The 15276-nt window shown below is 35.6% G+C and overlaps 2 protein-coding genes across 2 annotated transcripts in view; both read left to right on the top strand.

Annotated features, from left to right (window-relative positions):
- LOC7462927 (exosome complex exonuclease RRP46 homolog) overlaps positions 1-12393 on the top strand; it is a 29566-nt gene extending 17173 nt beyond the window's left edge. The window contains exon 8 of the mRNA XM_052449166.1: positions 12263-12393. Within this exon, the coding sequence (XP_052305126.1) occupies positions 12263-12378 (116 nt within the window). The 3' untranslated portion in view covers positions 12379-12393. The remainder of the gene's footprint in view (positions 1-12262) is intronic.
- On the top strand, positions 1099-5189 carry LOC7462928 (carotenoid 9,10(9',10')-cleavage dioxygenase). Its single transcript, XM_024590097.2, has 13 exons — positions 1099-1246; positions 1471-1608; positions 1716-1818; positions 1966-2231; positions 2946-3125; positions 3238-3316; positions 3432-3513; positions 3608-3670; positions 3776-3914; positions 4022-4349; positions 4448-4503; positions 4600-4761; positions 4849-5189. The coding sequence occupies exons 1-13, from the start codon at positions 1136-1138 to the stop codon at positions 4963-4965; spliced, it is 1824 nt and encodes a 607-aa protein (XP_024445865.2). The 5' UTR covers positions 1099-1135; the 3' UTR covers positions 4966-5189.
- Positions 12394-15276: the final 2883 nt, after the last annotated feature.

Here is a 15276-nt window from a genome sequence, read left to right as displayed (position 1 = left end):
AAAAAACCTTAGATGATCTGGTGGTGTTGGTGGTGCTGGATATGAGAGGAGATTGTTGATGGCAATGCTGTGGAGAGAAAAGGGAAGATCGTGGGTTGGCATGGCTTGGTCAGTTGCGGTGGTGTCAATAGCTGTTAGCTAGGGTTATAAGTTTTTTGGTAGTTATGTACTTTTTTTTGTCCGTTTGGAATTTGTTTTCTTATTTGTGTGCTTGTGTTTCTATTTATATTATATGGGCTCCTCTCTAAATAGAAAAAAAAAAAAATCTAAACTATTATATTATTAGTGTTTTATATTATTTCCCTATGGAACAAGGATTTTTCTCCATTTTTTTAATTTTGGTTGATTTTTCTATTTTTTTCTCTTCTTCTTGACCTTCCGCCATTATATATCTTTTTGTGAAGAGAATAATCTGAAGTGTAATTTTATCTTGATAAGATTTAATAATAGATAAATATCTCTTATATCTATATTAATATTTGATGGAAATATAGTAGGTTACTGGAGGACTTTTATACACTTAAAAAGTATAGGGATATTAAAATCTAAAACGTTAAATGTAGCTGAGTCCATAGAAGCTGAGCTCTTTCCATGGACTAGATTCAAGGGAAGTAGGTCCTTCCCTTGGTGAGTCTAAGAGGGCTGAGTCTGTTCTTTGGGTGAGTCCAAGGGAAGAGGGTTATTATCTTGGGTGTGCCGAGGAAGGATGGTCTGATCATTTTCTTGGGTGTACCCGAGGCTAGGTATACTGCAAGCTTAGTATGGCTGGGTTTGGCTAGCTCTAGACCCGTGTGCTTGCATTCCAAAAAATTTATACCAAAAAATCTTTGTTGATGCAGTATTTTTTTAATAAAAATATACCAATAAAAACTAATTTCAACATATATGCATGCATGCCGTAAAACGTGACTACATGAATAATGATAAAAGACAAATACGGTGGGTAAATACTTCGACTCCAAAGCATGAATAACATATTAGGTGAGCGTTGATTTGGAACAGTTGAAGCTCGTCAACAAAAACTACTTGAATAATCTAAAAATTACGACCCTGAATACTTATAAAACCTATATTTAAGAGCCGTTAAGAGCTAAGCTATCCTTGAAGGGAAACTAGTGGAGAGGGAGAGAGAAGGATGACATATACATCAACAATGGCTTTTCATGTGAATTGCTCTGTACATAGTCGGCCTTCTCCCTTCGAAAACATCGATCGTTTTAAGAATAGGTTGTCTTCTTCTTACAAGGTACTTGATCCTCTAGTCTCTCTGTCACTTAAAGGCATCTACATCAGACGTTAATATACTTAATCCTTGTTTAATTTCACCTGTTCTATGCTTGATTAAGCAAGATTAGTGAAATATATATACGACCTGGTTCTTTCCCATGCACTATATATGCCATTCATGTTTTGCTTGTTAAAACTGTATTTAACCTAAATACAAATACTGTGGATGTTTTGAGCGAGCAGCCATTATTGAAAGAGTTGCAGCAACTTCCCATGCAACTTGATGTTTCGAAAAGCATAAGAAATGCTTCTGTCAAACTCTTGGATGCATTTGTGGATTCATTATTTCAGTTTGCTGACCAGCCCGTCCTCCCTTCTCAGGTAATTAACCCGCGAGACGTCCCTTGACTGACTACTCACCTCTCAAGTAGTAGTATTAAGCATTGATGAGTCATTTTCTAATCTGCTGTTTACGTGTTTTTTTGCAGAGTAACTTTGCGCCGGTTGATGAACTGAACGAACCTCTTGCTATCACCAGCATTGAGGGCAAAGTCCCATATGATTTTCCTGAAGGTGTCTACATAAGAAACGGTCTCTTCTTGAACTCAACAATTCAGTTTAATTTTTCTCATCTCATGCTAGTTAATTAGTGGATATTCAGAAATAGACTGTTCTTTTTAGTTATTTTAATGAATCCGACGTGAAGGCCGCTGACTTGTTCAAAAACTACAATTCCAGGACCAAATCCCCTCTTTGGTGGTCTAAAATCTACGAGTTCAGTATTTGGAAAGACCGGTCATATGTGGATTGAAGGAGAGGGAATGCTTCACGCTGTGTGCTTTGACAAAGAAAGCGATGGTGGTGAAACATGGACGGTTCTGTACAATAATAGACATGTTGAAACCGAAACATACAAGATTGAAAAACAAAGAGACAAGCCATCTTTTCTTCCAGCCATTGAAGGCAGCCCGCCCGCCATTTTGTTAGCATACTTATTAAATATGGTGGGCCCACGGCCTCAATCTTTTTATTTATTTATTTTTAACTAATATATTAAAACCAGTATTAGAAACAAATATTTTTTTTTTAAGAATTTGATTTTTTTTACTTTAAAATAACTTGTTTTTTGTTTTTTTATATTATTTTGATGTGTTAATATATAAATAAATTTTAAAAAATTTTAAAAAATATTATTTTAATATATTTCTAAATAAAAATAATTTTAAAAGCAATTATTACTTACTCTACCTTTTGTTTTTACAATAAAACAAATTTGAAACTCTTACGGCAGAAAAAATATAATAATCAATGGAGCTTCATTTAATTGCATGAAAATCTTGTTCATGTGAGAATATTTTATTGGAAAATTTAATAATTATTATAATAAGTAGCCAATTAATGACTCGAATTTCTGTCAATTAAAATTGATATAATTATTCATCATTAAAAAAAGTAAAATAATTCTCAACTTTTTTCTTGTTTGAATGGCGAAGTCATAAACGGAGTCCTTGTTCCTGAAAAAGGTACATGTATAAAAGTGCTGGGTATTGACTAATTCACAAAATTAAATGGAAGTTCATGCGCGTGGAATGACAAGTGCCTTACTATTTAATTTTTTATATTCTTTTTCCCCTAGTTAATTTGGTGATGAAAGCTAGCATGAATTTTTATTTTTTTTTAGTATTTAAGATTGACTAATGCATGATAATAAATTCCAGCTGCGATTTGGAAAAGTCAACAAAGATCTTAGCAACACCAATGTTTTCGAGCATTCAGGGAAGTTCTACTCAATTGCTGAAAATCACATCCCTCAAGAGATTGACATCTTTTCCCTTCAGACTTTAGGCGATTGGGATATAAATGGAACTTGGCATCGACCTTTCAACAGCCACCCAAAGGTTTTTTTTTTTTAAATACCTGCAGAAAAGGCCCATATATGTATGAGTTCATCAAGGAAAACAACACACAACTAATTAGTATTTCTCTCTGTTAATTTCTTGTCTGTTTCAGAGAGCACCAGGTACTGGAGAGTTGGTTGTCTTTGGGGTGGATGCGATGAAACCTTTCATGGAACTGGGAGTTGTTTCTGGTATATTTTCATTTTCCATCCAGTTAACAAATAAAAAAAAATAAAATAAAGTGTTTACTAAAATCAAGAACCATTTTTACTTGCGTGACAATTAACTTGCGAACCCTACTTTCAGCTGATGGAAAGAGACTCGTACATAAGGTTGATCTCAAGTTCGACAGATGCACCCTTAGTCATGACATGGGGGTAACAGAGAGGTTAGTGATCTTTGCCATCACTGGAAATTAACTTGGAAAAAAATATAAAACTATGACAACAAAATCTAATCTTCGTTCTTTATTTATTTTGTAGGTATAATGTGATCATGGATTTTCCACTAACAATAGATATACAGAGACTCATCAAAGGAGGCCCGTGAGTGCCATTACACTAACCATAACTCTAAAGTGTCAATCATTTTGTTCTGATCAAAGTGTTATTACGGCAACGAGAAGTAATTTGGTTTCTGCCACTTGACAGGTTGATAAAGTTTGAAAAGGAAGAATATGCAAGAATCGGGATTATGCCCCGCTATGGCAATGCCGACTCAATCCGTTGGTTCGAGGTGGAACCAAATTGCACATTTCACATTCTTAATTGTTTCGAGGAAGGAGATGAGGTTACTAATGAAAACATCACCTTTTTTTTTTGTGTTCAATTCATTGCCTGCAATGTATCTAATGTTCTTCTTCTTCCTCTTGTGTTTTTTTTTTTTTGCTGGGGCAGGTTGTAGTGAGGGGATGCAGGTCCCTTGAATCAATCATATCAGAATCTTGCGATGTGGATTTGGACAAGTTTGAGTGGGTCTCCGGAAGACTTAGGAGCAAAGATCCTGTTGATCAGCAAGATGCTAAACATTTCAAAAACGATGAACTGTTGTTCTGCCGATCTTATGAATGGAGACTAAACATGGAAACCGGAGAGGTTAAAGAGAGAAACCTAACTGGAACTCTATTATCTATCGAGTTTCCAATGATCAATCCAAATTTTAATGGTGTAAAGAACAAATTTGGCTACGCCCAAACTGTTCATGGCTTGGCAAGTGCTACTTCAGGTCAGTTCTACATTCCGAATCCATCGATCTCAGCATATAAGATTTAACTATAACCTTGCTTACCATTTCATATTAAGCTTTCAATTTGGTTGTTCTAGGCATGCCAAAATTTGGAGGTCTAGCCAAGCTGTACTTTGAAGAGACTGCCAATAAGGTAATTAAACTGCTGAATAGTCAGATTATCGCATTATTATTTCTTTATTCTCACAAATGAATTCGTGCTGATCTAAATTATTGTTCTCTGATCTAGGAATGGGAGGAATCTGAAGGGCATATAAAGGTGGAGTACCATGAATTCGTGGGAAACACCTTCTGCACTGGAGCTGCCTTTGTCCCGAAAGAAGGCGGGCTTGAAGAAGATGATGGCTGGATCATCACTTTTGTTCATGATGAAGACACCGATACGTCCAAAGTAAGTTGATTTTATAGATGTAAACCAATCGCAATTCTAATAATTTGTTTCCCAATCATTAAATCCTGTTCTTAATTTTTTTTTCAGGTTTATATTATTGACACAAAGAATTTCACAAGTGAGCCAGTTGCCAAAATTACATTGCCATGTCGAGTCCCATATGGATTTCATGGAGCATTTATGCCAACTCCATCGCACAAGTAATTGGACAATATTTCATGGAAGCCCACAGTAATCTTGTGGAGAAATTAGCCGAATTGACCGGATCTTGGACGCAATATATTAGATAAAAACAAAATTGTAGAATTATTTTTAGCATAATCTTACAAAACAACATGTAATAAAGTAAGTATCAAAAAAATTTAGAACAATGTTTAGAGTATACTTAATGGATTTTAGATGAAATAACATATAACCATTATCATTAATATCACAATTAGTAGTATTATTAAAGGCTATTATTATTCAAAAAATTTTATTATATGATGATTTTATTAGTAAAAAAGCAAATAGTCAATAGTAAAAAAACACATTAATTATCAGCGCCTTGAAAGTTTTATTTCGTCAGTGATTTCTTTAGGGAATATGTAACACAGAAAAAAAAAAAAAAAGCATTAATCATCCTTATAGCATGCGACACTGACCTTCACATGAGACGAGGCATTTTATAGCATGAGTCTCCGAGTCTACTACCCCATCCTTTTCAGGTTAATTTAATGAACGACACTGACCTTCGACTAAAAAATTCAAGTTTTAATTGTTTATACATGAGACATGACATTTTAATTATAGCATGCGACTAAAAAATAACTTTTTTGTTTTAAGCACTTAAACTGCAAAGCTAGTTATGAACCAGCTGCCGCCCTTCGGCATACTTGTAAAGGCCAATTATTGAGAGGAAGTAAGCAAATGGTCAGCATTAACTCAAAGTCTTGGGAGGAATCCCATCTGCTCTTGTTTGGTTGATGCCATTGATAAAAATCTAAAAAAGAATTATGTTAATCAATGCAAGTGGCATGGTCCCATATGTTTTTAATTGGTTGATAAAAATCCAAAAAGCATTTGCATTAATATCTGAAATTCCCAAAATTATTCTTTCCAAAAGCGTTCTTAATTGGCGAGATGATAAGATTTTATTAAAAATGAAAATCTAATTAACTATAACTAAAAGGATTAATATTTTATTGCCCGAGTGAATTACTGTGCATTGTACTATTTGGTACTGTAACGCGAGTTACTGGAGACTATGAACGATTTCACTGTGGATTGCATTGTTTGGTAGAGCATGGTGAGGTTGCAGACCCCATGACGTTGGGTCAGCAGGACTCATCAGTGTTGGGTCCTCCAGTCAGCAGGACCCATCAAACAGCGTTGGGTCCTGCCCCCAGCAAGACCCAATACTATAATTTTTTTCCTTCTCTTTTCACACGGTAAAGCGAAATTATTATTATTAAATTTGAAAAAAAAATTGTTACTATTAAGGAAAAACAATAAATTTTATTTGAAAGGATTAAAAACTTGGGCCATACAAATTTAATATTTTTATTAATATTATAGATATTATTAATTTAATTAATATTATTAAATTTCAAATAAATTTGATTACCATTGAAAAAAAAAAATTGATTTGAAGGGTAAAATCAATTATTATTATTATTATTAACTTGGGTCTGACATCCTCTTCCAGATCCAAGAAACTCAGAGCTGGAAAGGGACACTTGACCCAAGTTGCTTAGGAGTGGCAGGAGCGCAGACCCAGTTCTCTTGGGTCTTGCAGCCCCACTTGGCCCAATACACTAGGAGCAGGCGTCTAAACCCAAGCTTAGGTTTGCCTGCAGTGCTAGACCCAAGAGCGTTGGGTCTGGCTGCAACTTCGTGCTCAACAGCCTTGGGTCTAGCTACAACGCCAAGCCCCAAGCTCTTGAGTATCCCTTTGAAAATAAACCCAATGTTTTTTTGTTTTAGATTTTTTTGATATTTTTTATGAAAAAAACGTTGATCCGCGGTGTAGCGCGGACTACCCAACTAGAATAAGGACTAAGAGTGTGTTTGGTATTGCGGTAGCTGTTGTAGTTGTGGTTTGAAAAAAGTTGTTTTATAAAAAGTACTTTTAGTTGAGGTTGGTTTGAAAAAATAGATGTTTGGTTAAAACTATGGTTGAAATTGAGGTTGAAAAAAAAATATAATTTTGATTTTGAAAGTATTTTTGATACAGGAATATTCAGCGTATGTGATGTAATTGGAAAAGTAAAAGTAAGATGACCGGTGGTGCAGAATGAAGTAATTTATTACTTTATTTAATATAATCGAATGTTTTTAAAGCATTTTTTTAGAATTGCAACGATGAAGAATAACTATAGATAAGAATATGAATTTTAGTTTTATATAAATCATTAAAAATAAATTGTAAATTGCTAGAGTATAATTTTTGTACCCCGAGTGGAAAAAGTATTGCACATGTTTGGCTGTGTTAATATTGGTTCCTTTGGTTTCAATTTTCTAAAATTAATAAAATCAAATTATATTTACAAAATTGAGAAGCAACATAATGTCGTTATATCTTTGTTACATCGCAAGTAAAATGTTGCAAGTGAATTGAAAAAAATCGTCCATGTTAAAATCCTATGAAAATAAAGAGGAGGGAATTGAAAAAAAAACATTCAAGGACTAAAATGAAAAGATTTCTCGTCCAAAATTATGCTTAATCTATATATATATGGTTTATATTCATGTTGTTTTTTTCATGTTTATACTTTGTAGGAATTTGAGCAAAATAAGAGATGCTTTAGATTCTATTAGCCTTGATAACATTGACCTAACTTTATATTTAAAATATTTGTGTTAAAACATTTTACTTTCATAAGATTTTGATATTTTGTTTAAGTTGAATTACTTTAAGTTAAAGATCTATTTAATCTTGACTATTTAGAAATATTTTAAATTTTAAAATTATATTTGTTTGGCATTGTGTTTGTATTGCATAATTTATAATTAATTTATCTTGAATTTGAATTATGTTTATTGAATATATATATATATATAGTAAAATCCCGAAACGGCATGCCGAAATACTCTGAAACTAAAATATTTTATTCCAATTAAAAAAACAAAACACCTATCGAAACAGAATTTACAACCTTGAAAATAACAGCACTACTTTTTAACAGCATCGCTTGTAGATTCGTGGCTTCTCTAGCCTCCAGGGACCGAGTCTACGCTTCTCTCTCTACTACATACACGGTTAAAATGAAAAGACAGCCACTGCCAACCACCAGCGGCTACGACGGAAACAGTAACTGTGACGGCTACGGATACCACGTGGAATCAGTACATTGAAAGTAACGAAAAACAAGAGAGGGAGGGAGGGAGATGGATCACGAGTGCGAAATGAAACAAAAGTCAAGGCTTGGGGCCAAAGATTCTACGTTAGATACGGGACGTTGACAGGACCCTCTTCTCCTATTTTCTCTGCCCAGATCTCACCCTGAAGAACCCTGAGTCCTGACCCTAGCTAACTGAGATCTCGACCGTAGCTTCCAGGTTTGTACGGACGGCTTAACATCCCTCGCGTCTTGTCGTCTCCTGTTTAACAAGTAATGCTCTAGCAATTGAAATGCTGCAACGACAGGGTATTTTTCCTTTCTAACATGCTCTGTCAAGATTTTCAATAAAATAGCATTGATCAAAAAATATATTTAAAAAATAATACAGACGTGGTGATTAGGAGGAATAGGGGGTCTAATAAATACGCGCGGCTTTATGTTCTCATGTCCTAGGAAAAAAAAAAAGGAATTTAAAAACAATCAAGACAAAACAAATGCAAATAAATCTTTGTTTGTTGGTCCTACACAGCCACATAAACCTAGGAAAAAAAACTATAACAGGGAATACCATGGAAGTTCTCTGATGCTAGGAAGAATCGGTGCATGCTTTAGAAAAGGTGGTGTTGATTTTCTCATATTCTTCGATTTAGTCTTTCCTTCTCATCCTTCTTTCCTTTTTCTCAGCAGTCTATATCATGCATATCCTTTCTGACTTCATTCTTAATATGGTGCTTTTGGGAGAAAATTCGCAACGGTCACCGCAATCAATTTCTTGTCATTCTGAAAAGGAGAAAATTAAAAGGTTAAAAATATTTTTAATTCCTAGGATTTAGAAATTTAAATTTAAATCTCAATTCATATCTGTTCAAAATGTTTCAACATTTGATCCCGTAGTTTCTACAAAACTTTCAATGTAACCCTCTTATAGTTAAAATGATTAACCAAGTCTTGTTCGACTTGATTTTTGGTTTTTTCCTCTTTTATATAAATATATTTATCATGAGATATTTTCACATGATAGTTTACAAAATAAAAAGGGAGAAAAATTAAAAAAGTTAAAAGGAATTTATATTAAATATTTAAACCAAGTAAAAACATCTTGACTATTTAATTAACATGAGAAAAAAATAAACTATGGAAGTTAAGGTAAGAAATATAGTATTATACTCAATCCCACCAGCCAAAACCCTAAAAATATACATTTTTCGAATATCAATTATACAATCCATGAATGGTGAAATCGAAACTTTTATTAATACGAAGTTGAAATATATATAATAATTGAAGGACTCTAATGTAGTTTTCCCCCCTAAAAAGATAATAAAAACAAGACACAGTAAAAAAAACAAGGCGCGACCTTTCCTCCTCCTTGCTCTCTTTCTGTCGCTCTGGACCTGGTAAACTTCTACTTCCACTACGGCTGACACTATCAGAGAAGTAAGAAATCAAATGGGAAGCACAAACGACGGCGAAGCGATGTCGTTGGGACGAAAATCCAAAAAACAACAAGAAATTTAGGTCAGGCATACGGACCCAAGGCAAATAGGTCCGACGTGCTTACCCACGTCTAATGGGTCCAGCGTTACAGCCAGACCAAGGGCTCTTGCTAAGACTTTTAAGATGAGCCCAAAGCTCTTGGACCTGGTGTTGCAGTCATACTCACTTATTAACTTGGGTCTGACATCCCCTTCCAGACCCAAAAAACTTGGGGTTCGGAAGGTGCACCTGATCCAAGTTACTTGAGAGTGACAAGAGCACAGACTCAAGTCCCAAGACACTGCCTAGGCCAAGACACTTGGGTCAAGCGTCCAGACCCAAGAAAAATGGGTCCAACGTCCCGACTCAAGTCTAATAGGTCCGGCGTTGCAACCACACCCACTCATATGATACAGACATATAAGATATTTTTAATATATGATAAATGGAGAGGTTAACTAGCTGAAAATCACATTATTATCATCATGCCTCACCTACTGGTTTTACACCCCAGCCAGGGGATGTGAAACCCTTGTGCTTGTCTATTTTAAAGTTAACTCCTAAAAAACTCAGTGCTTAGGTTCCTCTTCTATCTTGCATTCTTCTAAATATTATAGGAGATATCAAATACTTTGTAGTTCATTATGTTAGTTAGATGATTGTGACCTGTCTGCTGTTATACTACTTAAGGAAGATACACATATTCTTCTTTTGAAACAGTTGTCTTTGTCTCTATAGGAAAATAACAAAAACAAGAGATATAAGAATAATGCTTATTTCTCCTTCAAAATGTTCTGTTTATATAGTATTACAATTACGAATTAAGGAATTCTAATGGAAATATAACTTCAAGGTGGTAACACCTGCACAATTTAATATGATAGCATCACGAGATCGTATCTTCATCAATTTAGTCTCTAGATATTTTACTGTGATCTGCTAAAATTCTTCTGTTGCTGCATTCTTGGAGGACCACATTATCACGATTGCTTGTTGAGATCCTTTGGGACTTCAGTTGCTGCATTCACGGGTTGATCAAGTTCCTGATCTTCATTCTTAATTTCAGTAACCATAACTTGATTCTCTACACGCTCCCTCAATCTGGAGGGTAGATCAAATACATTCAGATTGAGTTGAACTTGTTTGAATTTGACTAGCGGCAATGGTTTTCTAAATGCATCGACTAACTTTTCTTTGCTTGAGATAAATTGAACCACGAGTTCTTTGTTGCAAACTTGATCGAGAACAAAATGGAATCAATTTTGATGTGTTTGGTTCTTGCATGAAAGATAGGATTGGATGTGATATAGGTAGCGCCAATATTATCACACCATAAAATTGGGCTATGCTGCGGTGGCAGACCAAGTTCATGGAGTATTGATTTGAACCAAGTGAGTTCTGCGGCGGCATTTGCAATGGCTTTATATTCAGCTTCTGTATTGCTTTTAGCCATTGTAGGTTATTGCTTGCAACTCTAAGAAATCAAGTTGGAGCCCATGTAAATGCAGCAAGCACCAATTGATCTGCAGTAAGCACCAACTGATCTGCGGTCATCTCTATCAGTGGCCCAATCGAAATCCGAGTATGCCTGCAGTTTAAAATCAACATTTTTTGCTATGAACAAACCTGTCGAAACCGAGTGCTTGAGGTAGCTCAATATACGCTTGACAACTAGCCAATGAGTGTCAAGGGGATTGTGCATAAATTTACTAACTTTACAACAAATGCCAAATTAGGTCTCGTTAAGGCCAGATACTGCATGCTACCAACTATACTGTGGTAGAGACTGATATCTGCAAAAAGAGTGCCATCCGTAGAAGTAAGATGACAGTTTGAGGCCATTAGACTGGTGCAGGGCTTGTCATTATCCATCTTGCTTCTTTTAAGAAAATCAACAATGTATTTGCGCTGAGTCAAATAAATTCCGTTTGAGCACCAAAGTGCTTCCACTCCAAGGAAGTAATTCAGATTTCCTAGGTCTTTGACAACAAAGGTGGCTTATAAGGAATTAATAATGTTGGTGATGGCAGATGCACTAGAACCCGTTATCAATATATCATCAACATATATAAGAATGTATATAACATAGTTGAAAGTTTTGAGAACCAAGATCGGGGAGCTTGCCGTAAGCCATAAAGTGATTTGTGTAAGTGACAAGTGGAATAAATCAAGTTCCTCTTCCTGCTTGCATGCTTCTAAATATTCTAGGAGATATCAAATACTTTGCAGTTGTGACCTGTCTATTGTTATACTGCTTAAGGAAGATACGTATATTCTTCTTCCTAAACAGTTGTCTTTGTCTCCTAAATCAAACAGCTTGAAGCATACAGTGCGCATTTTCTCACAAAGTTTCAATGCACTTATCCCTCCTTCTTATTGGCCTATGATTGGAGCTCATTTAGGACTTCATAAAACCTAATATCAGTCTTCAAAAAATTGAATAATGATTTCTGATTGTTTATCTGCCAAATTCTCTCGTGATTAGGATCAATCCTGTTTCATTCTCTTCTTATGTTAAAACTCTCAGAGTCAGGTGAAGATAATTATTATCGGCTTCTAAAGAATTTTGGACTTCATTCTTGAAGTGTCTTTTATCACACAACCTGGTCATTCACTCGTCAAAATAATATTTTTTTTCTGCTATTTTTCTGCTTGTGGCATCTGATCTATATAATGTTGTTCCATTTCAATTTGTACCTTAGTGGAAGAATATCTCAAATGTCTAGAACGAGGGCGTGCATCCAATACAAAATTGTCTGATTTTCTTAGGAGGAGCTTGCAATCACAACTTCCAAGCGGCTCATCTAAAGCTGCGTAATTTCAAATATTGCTGGAAAAAACTCCACAACTGTCCCATGTGTTTGATTTTCAGGTTTCTTAAGAAGAGTTTGTAAAAGCGTTTTGCAGAGAAGATGAGAAGTATTCTTGTATTTTGTTCTACTATATTCATCAGTGCATGAATTCTGCTTTTATACAAATTACATGCAGTTAATAACAGAATCCTAGAATTTAGGAATCAATTCATCTCAACCATTCAATGATTGAGGGCTACGATTTTTACACCTATGCAAGAATCGGTTGTAACAGAATTTTAACAGAAAAAACGACTATAACTGTTTTAACTACTTCAAACATAAACTTCTTCCATTTCTTCATTCTTCTTGTTATAGCCTGCAGGATTTACTTCTAAGGCTTTAAAAACAAGTAACCAGCTTAACTCTCAACAACCTCTCCTAAGCTGCTTACTGGTTTAACTCCAAGTTTCAGTCTTAGTTGCTTGAATCTATCTTTAGGCAATGCTTTCGTGAAGATGTCTGCGAGTTGTTCTTCACTTCTGCAGAATTGCATATTTATCACTCCCTCTTGCAGAGCTTCTCTTATGAAATGATACTTCCTTTTTATATGTTTGGTTCTTTGATGAAAAATAGGATTCTTGGCCATTGAAATTGCTGACATGTTATCACAGAACAAAGGTGTTGCTTCATCTTGCATTTCACCAAAATCATCAAGAACAAATATTAACTAAATGGCCTGAGCTGTTGCTTCAGATGCTGAGACATACTCAGCTTCTGTAGTTGATAATGTCACTGTGTTCTGTTTCACAGAGGCCCAAGAGAATGCTCCACTTCCAAAATTGAATGCATAGCCAGAGGTGCTCCTGCTATCATCTTCACTTCCTGCCCAATCTGCATCACAAAATCCAATAAGAGTTGCTGACTGATCTCTCACATATTCAATGCCATAGCTGAGTTCCTTGCACATATCTTAGAACCCTTTTTGCAGATCCCATATGAATTTTGGTAGGACCATTCATGAACTGTGATAGCAAGCTGGCAGCATACATTAGATCAAGTATTGTTGCTGTTAAATATAGTAAGCTTCCTCCTATTTTCCTGTAGAGTCCTTCATCAGCTAACTTACTCCCATCCACCTTCTTCAGTTTCTCACCAGTGGCCAAATGAATCGAGACTGGTTTGGAGTCCTCAAGCCCAAACTTCCTAAGCAAGGATTTGGCATACTTACTTTGATGAATGAATACTCCTTAATCAGTTTGTAGTATTCCCATGCCCAGAAAATGATGAAGAAGTCTAAGATCAGACATCTCATATCTCTACATCATTTCTCTTTTAAACTCACTAAGCATCCTCTCACTACTGCCAGTATATACAATGTCATCAACATAGATTGAAACAATGATCAAGTTACCTTCATGATCAGACCTTGTATACAAAGTAGCTTCACTTGTGCTCCTTTTGAATTTACATATAGAGAGATATGCATCAATCTCACTGTACCAGGCCCTTGGCACCTGCTTTAATCCATATAAAGCTTTCCTTAATTTATAGATTTTGTGCCCTGCATCCTTTACTTCAAACCCCTCAGGCTGCTCAACATACACATCTTCTTCAAGCACACCATTTAGAAATGCTAACTTAACATCCAACTGGAACAACTTCCACCCCTTTTATGCTGCAAGAGCAATAAGAGTTCGAATTGTATCTAACCTTGCTACTAGTGCAAAGGTTTCATTGTAATCAATTCCAGATTTCTGTGCATATCTTTTTGCTACAAGTCGAGCCTTGTGTTTTTATACTGTCCCATCAAGGTAAAGTTTAGTTTTGTACACCCATTTCACTCCTATAACAGGTTTGTCAATCGGTCTCTCTACCAATTCCCAAGTATTGTTCTTCTCTATCATTTCCAGTTCTTCCTTCATAGCCTCTTGCTAGGCTTTATCTCCAGCTGCTTCTTGATAATTCTCAGGTTCTATGATGCACATGTGACACCTTGCATATATATCTTCCAAGGTTTTTAATTTTACTAGAGTAGAGCTAGGTGTGGATTGTTAACTGCTATCACTGCCAATGTTCTCAGCTAACTCGCCAACTGTAGAGTTTAGATGGGAACATCAGCATTATCGGGTTGGGTTGCAACAGATTGTTCTTCAGAGTTTTCACCTTCAACTTCCTCTCCTTCAAGGTTGAGAGGCATTGACATTGGTTTCATCTGATTTCTTCCCCAACTCCATGACTTATCCTCACTGAAGATCACACTTCTTATGAGAACAATCTTCTTAGATTTCAGATCATACACTCTATACCCCTTTTCACAGCTTCTATATCCCACAAAAACTCCCTTTCCAGCTTTGTTATCCCATTTCTGCCTCAGGGATGATGGAACATGAGTGTAGCATAAGCAACCGAACACCTTCAGATGCTTGACTCCTGGCTTCCTTTCTGTGAAGGCTTTAAATGGAGTTTTTCTTATAACAGATGTTGTAAAACATCTGTTCTGAAGATACATGGCTGTACTCGCAGCTTCTGCCCAGAAAATCGCTGGCATTTCTTTCTCAGTTAACATGGACCTCGCCATCTCACAAATTGTTTTGTTTCTCCTTTCTGCAACTCCATTCTGTTGAGAAGAGTATGCAACTGTCAGCTGTCTCTCCATTCCCAAATTTGCACAGAATTCTTGAAACTCATTTGAGGTATATTCACCACCTCTATCACTCCTTAGCTTCTTCAATTTGTATCCACTTTGCAGTTCAACCAGGACTTTAAATTTCTTGAACATATTAAGTGTATCAGATTTATTTCTGAGGAAGTATACCCAGCACATTCTTGAGAAGTCGTCAATGAATATGATGAAGTATCTGTTTCCCCTAATTGATTCGTTCTGCATTGGTCCACACAGGTCTGTGTGTATCAGCTCCAGT

Source organism: Populus trichocarpa, chromosome 18 (assembly GCF_000002775.5).
Source record: "Populus trichocarpa isolate Nisqually-1 chromosome 18, P.trichocarpa_v4.1, whole genome shotgun sequence".
In the NCBI taxonomy this organism is placed as follows: Eukaryota; Viridiplantae; Streptophyta; class Magnoliopsida; order Malpighiales; family Salicaceae; genus Populus; species Populus trichocarpa.
The sequence above is the reverse complement of the archived record's forward strand: the minus strand, read 5'-3'. Positions and strand labels throughout refer to the sequence as shown.

Coding starts and splice junctions, on each gene's coding strand:
- LOC7462928 (XM_024590097.2), top strand. CDS start 1,136: ATGACATATACATCAACAATGGCTTTTCATGTGAATTGCTCTGTACAT. Junction 1,247..1,470: donor GGTTGTCTTCTTCTTACAAG/GTACTTGATCCT, acceptor TTGAGCGAGCAG/CCATTATTGAAAGAGTTGCA. Junction 1,819..1,965: donor AGGTGTCTACATAAGAAACG/GTCTCTTCTTGA, acceptor CTACAATTCCAG/GACCAAATCCCCTCTTTGGT.